The 18056-nt window shown below is 41.9% G+C and overlaps 1 protein-coding gene across 1 annotated transcript; it reads left to right on the forward strand.

Moving 5' to 3' along the window:
* The first annotated feature begins 3795 nt into the window (after positions 1-3795).
* On the forward strand, positions 3796-16319 carry LOC129836284 (uncharacterized). The gene is made up of 11 exons (XM_055902231.1): positions 3796-3896; positions 7410-7770; positions 8062-8178; positions 8526-8767; positions 8954-9119; positions 9245-9347; positions 9490-9565; positions 10805-10930; positions 11141-11308; positions 11823-11880; positions 16123-16319. The coding sequence occupies exons 1-11, from the start codon at positions 3796-3798 to the stop codon at positions 16219-16221; spliced, it is 1617 nt and encodes a 538-aa protein (XP_055758206.1). The 3' UTR covers positions 16222-16319.
* The last annotated feature ends 1737 nt before the right edge of the window (positions 16320-18056 follow it).

The following is an 18056-nucleotide window of genomic DNA, read 5'->3' on the forward strand; positions in this document are numbered from 1 at the left end:
ATACATACTGGACTGGTAAGGAGCACTGCTATAACTATTATTAGTAGTAGAATTATGATGATTTAAACATTTGAACAAGTTGGGAAAACCCTTCAGTTAACTACTGTACCTATCAATTATCCAGTTGTAGGAATTATGGTTCCTCAATATACATTTAACAACGTATGCTATGTGTTACAGCACTACTTTTGGTGTCCCCCTCAGGAATTGCTCTTGAGAAAATTTAATGTAATTGTCCCCTCCAAGGTTGATCTCAGATTTTCGCCCCTGAGTGGACTGGCCTGAGGCTGCAGGGGAAACTTGCTGCTCTGGACTGTGCTGACCACTCTGTCTCTCATACCATGTACCAGAATGCTGGCCATTGGCGAGGACATTCTAACCTTTACTGTTAAGGCGAGGCTGCAAGTTCTACCAACAAAATATAACCTAGCACTCTGGTACCCTACAAACCATGACCCATTTTGTATTCTACAAGAGTCAAATGTCACAGAGTCTGTTGCCCATGTTGTGAATGGTTGCTGTTCATTTGCAAGACATTACCACCTTGTCGATCTGATAGCCAGCGAGGTGAGACAGGTCGTCTCACTAACAGTACGCATCCATAAACATTATTGTGTAACAGGAAGCTGGTTTGATGTTGATGATGTGTTTTCCTATGTGCCAAATACGCCAGATGTTCTGGCTAGAGGGAGGTTCTCATTTTGAATGTGGGCTGCTCATTTGACGGCTACATGGAGCAGGCCTTTGCCGACAAACTTCTTAAATACCAGTATCCTTGAGTGTCCATGCATACAGGGACCTTTGAAATGTTGTGATCCTGTTGAATGTACATTTGATTGGTGGATTCAAATAAAGTATTTATAATGTGCGAGCGAGGTCGTGTGTACTGAGAAGATGGGAATCTACTGTCCTCAAACCAAAATCAATGGTGACCTTTGCCTCTGTTTTATCTCTTCTCTCAATGTTGTCCCCCTTCCCGCTGACAGTCTAGTCAGTCCCACTGATTCCCAAATTCACATATTGAAAACATAAAACATAAAATATTGCATTCTTCACTAGATGGTGTATGTTGCTATCTAAATCACAATGAGAAAATGCAGTATTAGTCAAGTGAGTGTAAAATAATTGAAACAATATTCCAAAAGGATTTAAAGGGTGAAAATATAAGTTCTTTAACATAAAATAAAATACCTTTTCATTTTAGACTTAAAGGGATTCTCGGGTACTTTTGTATACTTTTTAGCCAGTAGATTTGAAAGTAGCTTTCACGAGAGAAAAGGGCTCCCCGACAATTGCGTTCTGCGTCACGTGCAAATATGTGCATCTCTCTCTCTCTCTCTTCCCCCCCCCCCCCCCCCCCCCTGTGGTTGCATCTTGCTAGCTGTCACTCATATGGCGAGGGACTGAAGCTCATTGGCTGAACTCGAATTGCTAGGGGGCTGTGTGGTACACAGACCATCATCAAGGACAATTTAGTGGGGGAAGAGGGACAGCTTGCCTATGCTCAGTGTCTTAGTTCATGCCCAGTCTCCTAGTTAAAAGCACTCTGCAGACCCTACAAAACCCCATTGTCCTGCCAAAAGATTAGGCCAGCTCTGGATACCGGTTAACTATTTGGCAGAGACATGCCTCCTTTTCACTAACAAAGGGATTAGGGGTTAAATCTGGTGTGTGTGTGTGTGTGTGTTTGGTTTTCTGTCCTTGTGGGGACCAAAAGTACTCACAAGGAGATTAAAATAAGGACAATTTTGACAAGTGGGAACATTTATCTATTTTAGGCTTAGGGGTTATATTTAGGGTTACAATTAAGGTAAGGGGTCAAAGTTATGGTTAGGTTAAGAGTTAAGTTTATTATTAAGGTTAGGGTTCGAGGTTAAGGTTAGAGTTAGCTTAAGGAAAATAAGATTTTGAATGGGAATCAATTGTTAGGTCCCCACAACGATAGTAAAACAATCATGTGCGTGTTTATTTGTGTAGATGGGAGTGTGTTTTCTGTCAGTGAGAGATACAGAGATCTACTGTGCTCATAAATCAGTGGATTATCTTTGCCTCTGTTTTATCTCTTCTCAGTGTTCCTTACCCACTGATTCCCAGATTCACATATTGAGAACATCAAATATTACACTATTTACTAGATAGTACGTTGCTGACTTAATCACACTGAGTGTAATAGTGTCATGAAATGACGAAGATAAAGTGATAACAAGGTCTTGTTGTTGTACATTCCACCATGAGATGTCTTGCTCACACCTTTTTTTGCACCTGTGTGTCGTGTATTTTTAAGCATTTCACTTACCCTTGTAAGGAGTTTCACGGTTTACTCATAGGAGCATCGCTGTCAACGTTGGAGTGTTATGATGGAGGGAATACGGGAGCGCACCACTTACCGGAATTTTCAACCCCTCATGAGAATGCAGGTATCAATAATTCAATGTACATTTCCATTGGCATTTGACCAGATTGAGGTGCGTATTAAAAGGCCATGGAAGCAACGTGTGCCAGAATGGTTCGGGATGGAGACAAGGAAGAAATTTGTGGAGTGGTTGAAAAATGAGTTTTAATGACTCCAACCTAAGTGTATGTAAACTTCCCACTTCCAACTGTACCTGCTATTGAGGGCTCACTGCTTTTAAAGTACTGACAATTGAAGTTGAAGATTTAAACATTACTGTATCTATTGATTTGAAGACTGGACTGTTACTGTTTAAGAGGCTCATTCAGATGAGCGGACAGAACTTGAGTAAAACGAGGAGCGGCGATGAGAGGAGCAGGCTGGCTACCAGAGTTCCCCCATCCCCTAAAACATGTTCTTTCCTTTTGTGGAATCGATTCCACCCTAACCCCTTTAGTGGGTGGCCTACATCATTTTTGATACAATTCCAATCTACCTACTAAAGAAATCTTGACTCATGGTGTTTCATGGTTACTGTGGTTCCAAACTGGTCACAAGAACTCAACCCTTTTACTGTTACGCGTCCTGGTGCTCCAAACCTCCACCAGGTGGTGTAGTCATGTTTCTATGACAATAGTACAGAAATATGCAAATGAGTGAGCTATACAGCTATACTATCTGAAGTAAGTCAAAGGATGTGTTGATCCTCCATAGGCTGTGGGGGAAGTTGTAGGGGACATCTTCATACTAGTTTAGAAATCAGTGGTGGAGGAACCTTCTACCTTCTTATCCCGACCAACTAGGATCTGCCTGTTTAGAAAGCCAGTGTTCTCTCGCTCTGAAACACACACACGCACGCACACACACACACACACACACACACACACACACACACACACACACACACACACACACACACACACACACACACACACACACACTTTCCCATCTCTATCCAGGCCTGACTGGCCAGTCTCATCTCTGATCCTCCTAGTGTCTTTATTGACTGACTGCCCAAGCCCCCAGATCATTGTTCCCTAGATACACTGTAAGTCTAAATCTATCCCCTTAGAGCGTCTGATTAGCAACACGTCACAGACCTGGAGGTTTAATCCAGATCTTGGACTAGAATAGAGCCCAGGGGAGGGAGGGGCCAGGGCTGGAGGCAGGTTGGATTTGAGGGCTGAGTGCCACCAGGCATGTACCCCAGGCTAATCCTGCCTTAAATAGCCTCAGGAAGGGATCTAGGGCAGCACAGTTAACACCATGGGAGCGCTCTGAGCTGGCACACTGTCCAACACACTCCTGGACGTGCCACACACACAGGAGGAGCAGGGAGAGGACTTTTCAGAACTTATCTAGAGTGGATCCTTGGACTATAGCTGAAAAGTCTTTGGTCCAGGATGAACTTTGCCGCCCAGTTCATCTACGCCAACTACGCCGGTGATGGATCGCCCAGCAGAGTGGGATTCAACGACAGTGAGAATGACCCCTTCTGGCAGAGGTGGGACACTACAGATTCATCCCCCACCCAGTGTACCCTACTAGACACAGAGGGATTCCCTACCTCAGCACCCCCCCCCCCCATACACCCCGAGGAGCCCCCAAAGCCTCCAGCTGTAGTGACTCCTGTAGTGATTCCTGCCGTGACTCCTGTAGCACCTCATTCCCCTTCATTCTTCCCCTGCACCGCCTCTTCTCTGTACCCAAGGTCAACCAAGCCCGCCAGTCACAACCTTAACCCTCCACCATCTTCCTCCTCCTTCTCCTTGTGCCAAAACAATCTACCAAGTCCTCTACATCCACCAGTAAACCACTGCCTCATCATCCAGCATCTCCTGTCCCCAAATCTAAAGCCTCTAAAGCCCTCTCTGATCCCCATCCTCCTCCACCTGAACCAGCCCCTCCACCCCATCGAGCCTCCCCTGCTCCTGCTCTCCCCTGGTCCACAGTAGCTGGCGCCACAATGGAAACTTAAAGTGAAGTTAAATTCTACCAGCTGGTTTGAATTATACCATGTAGTCTATCCATTTCAGCAGTGAATATTGTGAGAAAAATGTTGAGGGATACAAAATAGTCTATTACTTAATGGTTAATGTCAGTCTCTCCTCAACATTACAAAGTAAATTATAGTGTCAATTTTTTATGACTGCATGCATTAGGTGTTAAAAATTATTCCCAGAGTTGTGTCAAATTGGCTGGATGTCCTTTGGGTGGTGGATCATTCTTGATACACACAGGAAACTTAGGAGTGTGAAAAACCCCGCAGCGTTGCAATTCTTCACACAAACCGGTGCGCCTGGCACCTACTACCATACCCCGTTCAAAGGCACTTAAATATTTTGTCTCGTCCATTCACCCTCTGAATGTCACACATACGCAATCCATGTCTCAGTTGTCTCAAGGCTTAAAAATCCTTCTTTAACCTGTCTCCTCCCCTTCATCTACACTGACTGAAGTGGATGTAACAAGTGACATCAATAAGGCATCATAGCTTTCACCTGGAGTCACCTGGTCAGTCTGTGTCATGGAAAGAGCAGGTGTCCTTAATGTTTTGTATACTCAGTGTATAGTGGATAATATCCTGTAACTATCTACCATAAACACAAAAACATGGTTAGATTGGTTGTCTTTGGGGGTTTAGGCTGGGTTGCTGTATATGCGCTTTGTCACATGTGCTGATGTAAAAAGGGCTTCATAAATACATGTGATGTTTGAAATATATTATCGATCTAATTGGCAATTATCTGAACAATTCGACAATGTTTTGACATGAAGAAAAAGTAATTACATGATTTTATTACTATTATATTCAGTATTGGTATTAATAATAATCCAATTAAATCAACAATAAGCGTCTGTCTGATTCTACATTACTCATCACATGCTATATTTGGTAACATACATGACACCCAGCGTTATAACACGGTCATAACAGCTGACATTAGTTGTCATAACCTGTCATAATATGGTTATAACACTGTCATGACCCATATATTTACACCTGTTGTGACATCTATTCTGTTATTTTATGGCTGTTATGACACCTACATAAGAGTGTAAAAACCCGCAAAACCTACCACACACACAAAACATTCCAAAACACCATAGCCTGAAGTACATGTCAACAGTATGTTACGTGAAATATATATATATATATATCTTTCTTTTTTATTTTATTGACCATATTAAATGAACATTTTAATTGTGCACACGTTAATGTCAGACATTCACCTACCCTAATGCTCTGTTGAGGATGACTGGGATGAACGCAGGATAGGATTTCAGGAGCAGGACAAGACACCATCTTTGTACGTGATAGGCCTATCTGGCTTATATGATTATGATGGTCATAATGCTTCATGACAGTGTCATAAAGTGTGTTTTCCACAAGTTATTTAAAATAGAATGAAAAAAAAACATGACTGTAAAGAATTGATTACAACAACAAAGGATTTAAGAAGCAAACTTTCAAACGAAAATATACTTCTTGGCAGGGAAAAAACTAATTGGAATAAATGTGAGTTTTGACACTTATGTAGGTGTCATAACCAGCCTTTAATTTTATTTTTATTTTACCTTTATTTAACCAGGTAGGCAAGTTGAGAACAAGTTCTCATTTACAACTGCGACCTGGCCAAGATAAAGCAAAGCAGTTCGACACATACAACAACACAGAGTTACACATGGAGTAAAACAAACATACAGTCAATAATACAGTAGAAAAATAAGTCTATATACAATGTGAGCAAATGAGGTGAGATAAGGGAGGTAAAGGCAAAAAAAAGGCTATGGTGGCGAAGTAAATACAATATAGCAATTAAAACACTGGAATGGTAGATTTGACAGTAGATGAGTGTGCAAAGTACAAATAATGGGGTGCAAAGGAGCAAAATAAACAAATAAATACAGTAGGGGAATAACACAATATATGTCACAACAGGTGTAAAAATATTGGTCATGACAGTGCTATGACCATATTATGACAGGTTATGTCAAGTGTTACCCTATAGGTAATTATTGTATGTACCAAAGACTGAGTTGAAAGACTATTCAACAATTATAAATAATGTGCAGACATTCTTTAACCAGAGATGAAATATATCAAGCAGAAGTGAAACTCTGAGAACAAGAAAGGTGAATCAATTCCTTCCAACCATTCCCTAACCTTAGAGCCCTGTGTGTGTGTGTGTGTGTGTGTGTGTGTGTGTGTGTGTGTGTGTGTGTGTGTGTGTGTGTGTGTGTGTGTGTGTGTGTGTGTGTGTGTGTGTGTGTGTGTGTGTGAGCAGGTGTGCGTGCGTGCTTGAATATGTGTGTGGTTAATAGACCAAAACTCTGGTAATCATAAGGGACACGCTGGTGTACCTGGACATGAAAAGATCTGTGTAGATTATCTTATATTGTACAAAGAACAAGGTCACTGCCATCACTCCCAGACAATGTAAAGCAGTGGCTTATTCCCACGTGTTCACACACACGTACAAACCTTACTCCATAAAACCTCCACCCAGTCATTCAGAAGGCAAGGTGAACCGATTACCATATTATTTCCTATTCAATTCTTTCAGAAACAGAAATGACAAGGGTTAGGGGTCAATTTGGAATTTAGAAATTCTATCCTCCTGCTCACTCTTGTCACTCTACACTATTAGAAAAACAGGTGCTATCTAGAACCTAAAAGGGTTCTTTGGCTGACCTCATAGGAGAATCCTTTGAAGAACCCATTTTGGTTCCAGGTAGAACGCTTTTGGTTCCAGGTGGAACCCTTTCGGCTTCCATGTAGAACCTTTTCCACAGAGGGTTCTAGATGGAACCAAAAAATGGTCCTACCTGGAACCAAAAAGGTTCTCCTATGGGGACAGCCGAAAAACCTGGAACCCTTTTTTATGAGAGAGTGCAGCCCATTGCTGAGACTGTTGACCTGAAATGCATGTGTATAACGGTACGAGCTTTATCCAACACTACAGAAATCCAACCACTACTCTTGAAGCACTGTTTCTCTTCCTCTCTCCGCCAGCGAGGAGCAGCGTCTTGGGCCAACTAAACAGGGCTGCTCCACCTCCTCCAAGAGTACCTGCAACAAGGACGCCCCCGTCTGTAACGGGGTTGCGGGCTGGCGGCCCACCCTCATCCACCCGGAGCGCCTGAAGGACTTTGGTATTGAGGAGGAGGAGTGCCTCAATGGGGAAGTCAAAACGTTTGAGACCAAGGTGGTGGGCGCCCCTAAGATCCAGCTAATGGACCCACCCAAGACTAACAAGAAGAGAGGCAGCGAGCGCAAAGCAGTCCCACCACCCAACCCTGAGTACCTCCGCTTCGAGGACATCAGTGCTGCAGCCTTCAAAATCCAGTCAGTGATGCAGAAGACCCCTTGCACGGTATGCCAGCTCCAGTTCAGAGCCTTCTGTACACTCTTAGAAAAAAGGTACTACCTAGAACCATAAAGGGTTCTTTGGAAGTCCCCGGCCTGTAGGAGTCTAGGAGAACCTTTTTGTATCCAGGTAAAACCTTTTTACTAAAGGGTTCTTAAAAAATGTTATTTTGTGGAGGGACGGTCAAAGAACCGTTTTATTCTAGGTAGTAGTTTGTTTTCTAAAAGTAAATACTTTAGATGATGGCTCCTGCTTCATGCAGAAGCTTATTAGCATTCTGCTTTTTTGTGTTCACAGTACTCCAGACTGTCCAAACAGTATGGCATGGAGATCTTCCTAAAGAAGGAGCACCTCCACTACACAGGCTCCGTAAAGGAGAGAGGTGTTTTATACCTTCTCACCTCCCTCAACCAGGTATGAATCCCAATGAATTTCCCAAATCATCACAGCTGGGGAACAGCTCATTTATCAAAACAAGTAACCAACAAGCTAACAAGTAGCTTACACATAGGGTTGCAAAGTTCCTGGAACTTTCAATAAATTACCTGTTTTTCCCAAAATCCCAGTTGGAGGAGTCCCGAAATCGGGAGGGAATAAGCAGGAAATCCGGAACCTACTAACCAGGATTTCTGGAAAACCAGGGAATTTAATGAAGGTTCCAGGAATTTTGCAACCCTGCTAACAAGAAGCTAACAAGAAGCTACAAGCAAAATAAATAATAATCACTTTAACAGTTAGCTAACTCCTATCCCTCTCCACAGGAGCAGCAGAAGAAGGGGGTGATCGTAGCTAAAGACTGTAGCTTCTCCATGGCCGTGGCTCACCATGCGGTGGAGTTGAGGATCCCAGTATTTGTCATCATGCCAGCCAGCTGTGCCCAGACCCACCTCAGGATATACCGAGACTACGGCGCCATGGTCATCTCCTACGGTAGTACCGCCAGGGACTCCCTGAACCACGCCCGCCACCTGGCCAAGGAGAACGGATACCTCTGCCTGGAAGAGTAAGTCACCTTGGACTGCTTTGGTGGTTACCCCACATAGATGGGTGCCAGTCCCATAGCTCTCCTTTGTCTCAAAACATGTACTGTACAGTGGGGACAATGTGACCCTGGTACATGGACACATGGTTATATTGTATCTCTCTCTCTCGCTTTCTATTTTCTCTCTTCCTCTTCTGTCTCTCTCAGGGATGATAGTGCTGTGTACTTAGCAGGGCTGGGCACTGTAGGCATGGAGATCTATGAGCAGGTGCCCAAACTAGATGCAGTCATTGTGCCCACAGGTGGGCAGTGTAGTCTACTGGTCAGCACAGCAGCAGCCATCAAACACCTCAACTCACGCATCACTGTCATAGTAAGTGTTTCCTCACTCTCAATATTTGTTTAGTGTACTATTGTCACAGTGAGTAAGTTGTAACCATGCTCTCCAAAATCTCTCAAAATGATATTGGGATTCATGTACCATGTTCTCTTTGACAGGGAGTTGAACCAGAAGGATTCCCGCTGCTACTACAGTCCCTCAAAACAGGCAGCCCGGTGACTAGTGAACTTTACAGCATCCCCAACAAGAAGCTTTATGGAGGTACTGTGCCCTTGTACCCCTGTAGGCTATCTGAGCTTTAATCTACTTCCTGTGATATGGTCTATCTTTTTCTTAAATAGATATCAATTGTCATGGCACTACTCACTGAACCTAACGCCTATATCCCGCTCTCTATCCCCAGATCTATTTGAGCACTCACTGGGGACCCACACCTTCCAGCTGGCTAAGAAATTTGTGGACAAAGTCATTACTGTCAGGTACTACATCTCTATGAAAGAGGCAGGTAATATCTCAGCACACATTTGCCATAGTCATAGTTTTCTACATATATGGACATAGACGTTCCCCAGGGCCCTGAGTGTTTCCAGGACTCTAAATTGGTAGCACTAATGCTCCCAACTTTAAAAAGGTTAGAAGCACCAAAGTATTTAAGAGCACCAGAAAAGTGATTAGGCCCATATGAATCCTATCTTGGAGGAGCTATCCAAGATCCCTTTTCCTTTCTTTCAGGGCCATCTTACTGGGCAAGTTACCAGGTTGTTAGCCAGCTAGGTAACATGAGTTAGTGGCCCGCTTGACAGGGTTTATGAAATGATCAAATGTGACCTGAGAATCTGCAGTAGACAGGAAAAAAATGTAGCTCCTGTCATATGAGTTATATATTTTGAACGGTTTGGGCTGCAGACTAGCAGTTCTATGCATTGCAAAGGTGCAACCATGGTTCTCAGAGGTGGGGTGCAAAGGGAAGTGAACACTGCCGCTACCTCGCTCTCCAATCAAGGTGCAAGAACTAAGAGCAAACAGAGTGTTAAAAGCTCAAATGTGTCTCTGCCTTTTACAGATAGAAAAAAAGGAAGTATATTCCTACATGGTCTCTTATGGGTTCAGGGACTAATCACAATGGGAATAAAACTCAAAACGTGTGATTAGTTGCAATAATTCAACCAATAGCCGGTCATTTTTAAATATTTAAAAGTCTCCTTTATTTTTGTCTGTACGACCTAGATAAAATCTAAGGGCCGAAGTTGGTTAAACTTCTAGTAATAAACAAGCACTTAAGAGTAGCTGAATTTCCTCTCACTTTCACAGATGAGGTGAAATTATACAATCTATTGACTTTGCTCGCTTCATTATGATACAAATGTAACAACAGCCGGAGCGCAGCGGACAAGAGACACAAATTTAACAACTTAAAAAATATATATATATTTAACTAGGCAAGTCAGATAAGAACAAATTCTTATTTACAATGACGGCCTAACTTAGCTTGTTGCGCCTAACGACACAAATATAATTTTGCCATTCAATGTATTATCTGGGTGAATATGTTTCCAGACCCACTTCCAGCTCGTACAGCTAAATATTTAGGAGCATTTGGGAGCAAAGTTGTCTCAAATTAGAGCCCAGAGTGCAGTAGTGCTGTGACGATATTGTCCTTCAGCACTGTTGTTGTTCTCTCTCTCTGAAACTCCCTGACCTCTATCTCTTCTCCTCAGAGAGGAGGACTCTCTGGTAGCCATGCTGAGGTTCCAGGAGTTTGAACGCTCCACAGTTGACACAGAGGGAGCCATGGGACTAGCGGCCATCTTGGCTGGGCAACTACCAGAGCTAAAGGGCAAAAGGTGGGTTTACACACTGTCAGGGTGTTTTTACTGTACCAAAACATACGAGTGAATCCTACGACTTAGCCTCCCATTGACATATTGTAAATGCATGACTAAAGGAAAATTGGACTTGAATGGAAATTAGGATTCGCAACAGTGTCCAAAATGTAACCTGTTGTTATTCCGATGAACTGATTCTGCATCTATCTCCTCGTCTGCCCGCTGCAGGGTAGCTGTGGTGGTTAGCAGTGCTAACATGGAGTTGGACCTGATCAGACAGTGTGTTGACCGCGCCCTGGTTCTGGAGGACCGCGTCAGCAAGTTCACAGTGCAGCTGGGGGACTTTCCGGGGGACTTGGCCAAGCTACTGGACATGCTGGCGAGAGAGGACATCAAGTGAGCTAAACACTAACAGATGAACAGAATTATGACCTATACTGTACATTTGAATATAAATACCCTAGTGTATAAGAAGTTGATTACTCTCTATTTATCTGAAACCCACACACATCATACACAGATATCAGTGTGTGGTCATACAGTCGGACAATAACCCAGTACTGCCAGAGCTTATTAATCAACAAATTCCTGATATCTGTGCTACATATGGATGGAGATGAGTGTGTATAGTTAGATTACGGTGTGCATATTTAGACAACTCTCTCTTAGTGACAGTAATGCCACTGTGACCAATCTGTTCCTGTGACCCTGTTCCCCCACATACAATCACATCAGAATAAGCTATAGGACAGGAGGAGGCTTTAACTGGCAGGATGATCAGTCTGGACATACAAATCCTCTAACACAAAGAACAATGTGAATTTAGTCTGCTCCTCTCTTCCTTCTCATCCAGTTTCTTTCTCTTGTTCTTTTCATCCTCCATCTCACTATCTCTCTTTTTCTCTCTCAGGTTGTTGGATATTTGCCACCGGAGACACAGTGACAAAGGCGATCTCTTCAAGGCCCAGGTACGACAGCCTTAGCCTTCTTCCCACCTCCCTCGCCTCTTCCCACCGAAATCCACTCAACTGCTTCTCCAATGACTGTATATATGAAGCACTTCTCACACTGCCGTTGCCATTGAAACCCTGGCTCATTGCTGCTGTGTTGGCAGTGCAGGGTGGTGTGAGATAAGTGGTGGATTCCGGGTACAGTGCTGCTAAACAATGTGTCAATAGGTGATTAATTTGGAAGTGGTTTATGACTCAGAATTTCTGATTGAGCCGTTGCCTACTAATGTCATGCATGATTTAAAGTTCTAGATGTGTGATGTCAACTGACTGTAAAGTTGGTAGCTGTAAAATAATGTATGTAAAGGTAGAATATTATGTTACCACAATGTAGCAGATTAAGGATAGTCATAGAATTGAGACAGACTGGAGTCAATTGGGACTTCAGGTGCGTTGAGTGTGTTGGGAGCGTGTTGACATAAAGTCCAGTCAACTTTGTTCTAAGGGCAGAAAGAATCTGATAGGTTTAGGGCAGAACAAATCTATTTCTTGAACTGCATTGTTGGTTAAGGGCTTGTAAATAAGCATTTCACGGTAAGGTCTTCACCTGTTTAATTCGGCGCATGTGACAAATAAAATTTGATTTGATTAATGTCATCAAAAAAAGCATAACCTTCATAATTTATAAAGGTCATGTTAACTAACTGATATTATCTCATAGAACTTATAAGATCTCCTAAGCCTGTTATCTCAGACCTTATTTTGGCATTTATCCCAAAACCCTATTCTTTTCCCATTTATTTTCCCCATAGGAATGGTTGAAGGAACCAGAAGTAACTCATTTCCGTTTTTTAGAACTACAAGCTGGCGGCTCTATTAACATTTGATGGGGAATATTTAAACAATTCTATGTAACCTAATGTCTAGAAGTAAAACAATTTTCAAAATTCTAAAGGTTGACCTAACTCTAAAGATACGGCTCTGGGTGGAGTTTAACAGACGCACAACATTTGAAAACATGGCGCAGGTTAGAACTCAGAATCTTGTAAATAAAACTTTCATTTACATGTTGTAACGTGTTGAAATCATTATTGTGCTACAGTAGTCAGACAAATGTGACAATATCTTTACGGTACAACTGGTCTCCTGACTTGAAGCAAACAATAAAATGTAGCAAACTAGCAACAACATGCTAAGCTAATCAGAGCAAGCTGGCTAGCTAAGCATTTAGAAATCTCTTAGCTATTCATGTTGAATTAATAAATAGAGCTAGCTAGGTGTCAAACATACAAGAAAGTCAGCTAGCATTTGCTTCATTGAAATGTTAAAGGTGCAATATGTAACTTTTTTGGCAATGTGACCAAATTCAAATAGAAATGTGAGTTATAGATCTGTCATTCTCATTGAAAGCAAGTCCAAGAAGCGGTAGCTCTGTTCTATGTGCACTATTTCTATGCTTCCAGTGCTTAAGTTTACTTTTGGTTTTGTACACTAGCTTCAAACAGCGTAAAATACTATTTTTGGTTATGGAAAAGATATTTCACAGCGGTTTGCAATGATTCTCTACACTATACTTGCTTGTTTTGCCACGTAAACTAAAATTAGGCGAACTAATTACATTTTTTGCATCCAGGAAATGGCGGAGCGATTTTTGCATCGGACATCTTTACATTGAAGAAGCTATATGAACAAAAATGTGGATGGACAGTTAAGCTGCCCAAGAGGCAGCAATGTAAAATGCTAAGCTAAACAGAGCTAGTAGGCTAGCAGATAGCTATCTCTTACTAACGTTGAGTCATAGAATAAAGCTAGATAGCTTGGTCTCAAATATACCAGTAAGTCAACACCCACTTAAAATATTTACTTGAGTAAGCTAATTATATCAACTTAAAAATTGGATTGAACAGTAATGCTTCCCTGGAGGAAGAAATGTAAAATGCTACACTAAACTGAACTAGCGGGCTAAGCAAATATTAAATCAGTAAATTAGAAAATTATATGGAGCAAAAATAATTGGTAAGATTAAGCCGAATAAATTAGAAATTGGAATACCCTGTTTAAATGCTTCTCCAGGGGCAGAAATATTAGTTTGGGTGAAGATAACCATAGGATAAAACTTAGATAAGTCATGGCTGCCTCTAGGGCAGTAAATACTACTTTTTGAGCTTGAAGTCTGCCCTTAGGACACCAAAGTGATCTTAGCCCAAACTAACATTTCTGCCCCTGGAAAAGCATTTAAACAGTGCATTCCAATGGCTTCAACGAGGGCAGTAAATACTTTTTAAATTACCTTTAGCACTTCAAGTCTGCCCTTAGGGCACCAAGTGATCTTGACCCAAACTAACATTACTGCCCCTGGGTAAGCATTTAAACAGTGCATTCAAATGGCTACCCCGAGGGCAGTTCAGACTTTTTTAAATGACCTTTTGTGCTTGAAGTCTGTCCTTATGGCCTCAAGTCATAAGTAGTTTGACCCAAACTAACAATTCTGCCCCAATGGCAGCATAAACTGTAACTTGCTAGCTATTTCTATTTTATGATTCAACATTAGTAGGAGATAGCTTATTAGCATTTTACGTTTCTGCCCCCAGGGAAGCATAACAGTCCATTCAAATTTTTCAGTTTAAATGGCTTATTCAATTAAATATTTTGATAAAGTGTGATCTGATTAACTAGTATATTTGAGACCTAGCTAGCTAGCTAGTTCTATTCTATGACTCACCATTAGTAAGAGATTGTCACGTTCCTGACCTGTTTTCCTTTGTTTTGTATTCATTTTAGTTGGTCAGGGCGTGAGTTGGGTGGGTTTGTCTATGTTTGTATTTCTATGTGGGGTTTTGTGTTCGGCCTGGTATGATTCTCAATTAGAGACAGGTGTGTATTGTTTGTCTCTAATTGAGAGTCATACAAAGGCAGCCAGGGTTTCACTGGTGTTTTGTGGGTGTTTGTTCCTGTGTCCACACAGGACAGTTGAAGGTTAGTCACGTTTGTTGTTTTGTAGTTTTTGTAGTGTCTTGTTTTGCTGTGTTCATTAAAAGATGGCTTATTTCCCTCAATCCGCATCTTGGTCCTATCCATGCTCCTCCTCGTTTGAGGAGGAGAACAACATTGACTGCCTTTACAGAGATAGCTTTCTGCTAGCCAACTAGCTCTGTTTAGCTTAGATTCCTACTCGGCTGCCCCCGGGGCAGCATAACTGTCCATCCCCGTTTTTTAAAGTTTATATAGCTTATTCAATAAAGCAAATGTTAGCTGACTTACTACATATTAGCTAGCGCTATCTATTTAATCAACATGAGTAGCTAAGAGGTTGCTAAATGCTAGCAAGCGTACTCTGATTAGTTTAGCATGTTGCTGCTAGCTTGCTACATTTTACTATTTGCCTCAAGTCAGGAGACCAGTTGCATTTTAGAGATATTGTCACATTTGTCTGACTACTGTAACACAATAAGGATTTCAAAATGTTACAACATGTAAATGAAGTTTCATTTACAAGATTCTGAGTTCTAACCTACGCTATAAGGGCACAAGGCGAGGCCCAAATGCAGACACAGGAGGCAGATGGTAGAGCTACGATATTTATTATAACAAAGGGAGTAGGCAAAGGCAGGTGGTGGACAGGCGAGAGTTCATAAACCAGGAATAAATCAGAGTCCAAACAGTACCAGACGATAGGCAGTCTCGAGGTCGGGCCAGGTAGGGGTCAGAAACCAGATATGAGTACAAAAACAGTACAAGGGGAAAGGCAGGCTGGTAGTCGGAACAGAGAGATTGGTCAGGCAGGTGGGTTCGGAGTCAGGACAGGCAAAGGTCGAAACCAGGAGGACGAGAAACAAACAGAGACTGGGTGAAAAACGCTGGTTGGCAAACAAGACAAACTCGCGAGAGATCAGGAAACACAGGGATATAATAAGCGACACCTGGCGGGGGGGAGGACAATCACAAGGACAGGTGAACCAGATCAGGGTATGACACTACGCAATGCTTTCAAAAATTGTACATCTGTTAACTCTGCCCATTGACCCTAAACCAATCAGATTATTTCTGCCCTTAGAAATAAATTGACTACACTTTATGTCAATCTGCTGTTGGCAGGACAGATGCTACAACCACATAGCAATGGTACGTTCTAAACGTGTATGAGTGAGTCAATGTACAACTAGTTTAAACACTCCAATGTTTGCATACAGTTGACAGTCTATGTATGTAGCACTAGCAGTGAGAGATTATTAGGATTAAATCTGTGTTGTGTGCCCACAGGTGGAGTGTGTAGTGGAGACCAGGGATAAGACACAGAGCACTCAGCTCCGCAGGATACTGTCTGAGCGCTACCCCACACTACACTGGCTGGACCGGTGATCAACACTTGTCATGGCTCTCAATCTGACCACCCACACACAGACAAAGCACGTACACGCATGCACAGTACCAGTCGAAAGTTTGGACACACCTACTCATTCAAGGGTTTTTATTTATTTTACTATTTACGACATTGTAGAATAATAGAAGACATCAAAACTATGAAATAACACATATGGAATCATGTAGTAACCAAAAAAGTGTTGTGCTGAATGCCAAGAGTGTGCAAAGCTGTCATCAAGGCAAAGGGTGTTTACTTTGAAGAATCTAAAATCTAAAAGATATTTTTATTTGTTTAACACTTTTTTGGTTACTACATGATTCCATATGTGTTATTTCATAAATTTGATGTCTTCACTATTATTCTACATTGTAGAAAATAGTCAAATAAAGAAAATCCCTTGAATGAGTAGGTGTGTCCAAACTTTTGACTGGTACTGTATGTATGCACATACGTCACACCCACACTGAAACAGAAACATTGTGAATATGTATCCAAACTAACACATAATACATGCATTGAAATCTTTGCTGCAGAGAGGAGATTAAATTAAATATGGGAATACATGGCATTTACTGCATATTCTGCTCCGATGAGAAAACAATACTTTCACCAAACACTTCTGTTTATTAGGGAGCTCATGGGGTACTTTTAGGCCAGTATCACAGACACAGATTAAGCTCAGCTAGTCCTGGACTAAATCTATTTCAATGGAGATTCTCCATTGAGCATACTTTTTAGTCTAGAACTAGGCTTAATCTGTGCCTCAGAAACAGGCCTGTTGAGTGTGATAATGATTAACATTAAAATTCCAGTGAGTCGGGCCAGTGCATAAACTACTGTCCGACATAGTCTACTCATGGTTAGCCCCTAGTTAGGAGCTAGCGTTGTGATGTGGTTTCTCCTTACAAACCACTACTGTTCCATTGAGAGAACACATTAAGTATATAGTATTTTCAATACACATTGTTTTTGAATTGTTGTACATATCTATATTTATAACAACAGGGGTAGTGTCAATCATCACAAATATGTTCTGGAAATAAAAGATGATAATTCATGTATTCAACGATTTGTCTTTGTAATTTTTATATCCAGTTCAGATGAGATAGGATCAGGTAAGGTCAGCCAATAGGATCAACTGCACAACACGTTATTCATAGCTGTGTTAGAGCATCTGCTTACCATCTACCCATCAATGAATTAGATTGTGGGAACTAAAGAAAGTGGGCCAAAGGTTCCTTGTATAGAATCATACCTGATCCTCTTACTCCCACTCCCTGTTGAGAGAGGATGAGAGAGAGAGAGATCTTGAAATTAAAGTTACCTCATAGTTCAGAAGATGACATCTCGTTGATTTAATGATTGGAGACAGGGCCAGAGGAGAGATGGGTCAATTAAGACAGGCTAATTCCTAAATTCGTTAGCAGAGGACATTCTGACCCCGCTGTGCTACTTTGGCCTGGTCAGTACTAAGAAACTGTTTTTCACACAGTGTCTAGGGTTTACCTGGAAAGGTGCAACAAACAAAAAACATCTAGTCAGAGGCAGTCCTGTGGGCGAAAACAGCTCGTTGATGAGAGGTCGAAGGAGAATGGCAAGAATTGTGCTAGCTAACAGGCGGGTCCCCAAATAGGTAAATAACGGTGCATTACAACAGTGGTGTGCAGAACAACGCAGAACTCGTCGGTCCTTGTCACAGATGGGCTATTGCAGAAGATGAACACACCGGGTTCCACTCCTATCAGCGAAAAACAAGCCGTCAGGGATTTTAGAACTACTTCAGATAAGGTGTGTGTTGCAAACTCTGATGTCATCCCTCAAGGTACATTTC

The sequence above is a fragment of the Salvelinus fontinalis genome, chromosome 37 (genome assembly GCF_029448725.1).
Source record: "Salvelinus fontinalis isolate EN_2023a chromosome 37, ASM2944872v1, whole genome shotgun sequence".
In the NCBI taxonomy this organism is placed as follows: Eukaryota; Metazoa; Chordata; class Actinopteri; order Salmoniformes; family Salmonidae; genus Salvelinus; species Salvelinus fontinalis.

What these genes read in the sequence shown, in the direction of transcription:
- LOC129836284 (XM_055902231.1), top strand. Translation starts at nt 3,796, where the DNA reads ATGAACTTTGCCGCCCAGTTCATCTACGCCAACTACGCCGGTGATGGA. An exon ending in TGCAGAAGACCCCTTGCACG is followed by an intron (nt 7,771 to 8,061) that starts GTATGCCAGCTC and finishes TTGTGTTCACAG; the next exon opens with TACTCCAGACTGTCCAAACA. An exon ending in TTCTCACCTCCCTCAACCAG is followed by an intron (nt 8,179 to 8,525) that starts GTATGAATCCCA and finishes CCCTCTCCACAG; the next exon opens with GAGCAGCAGAAGAAGGGGGT.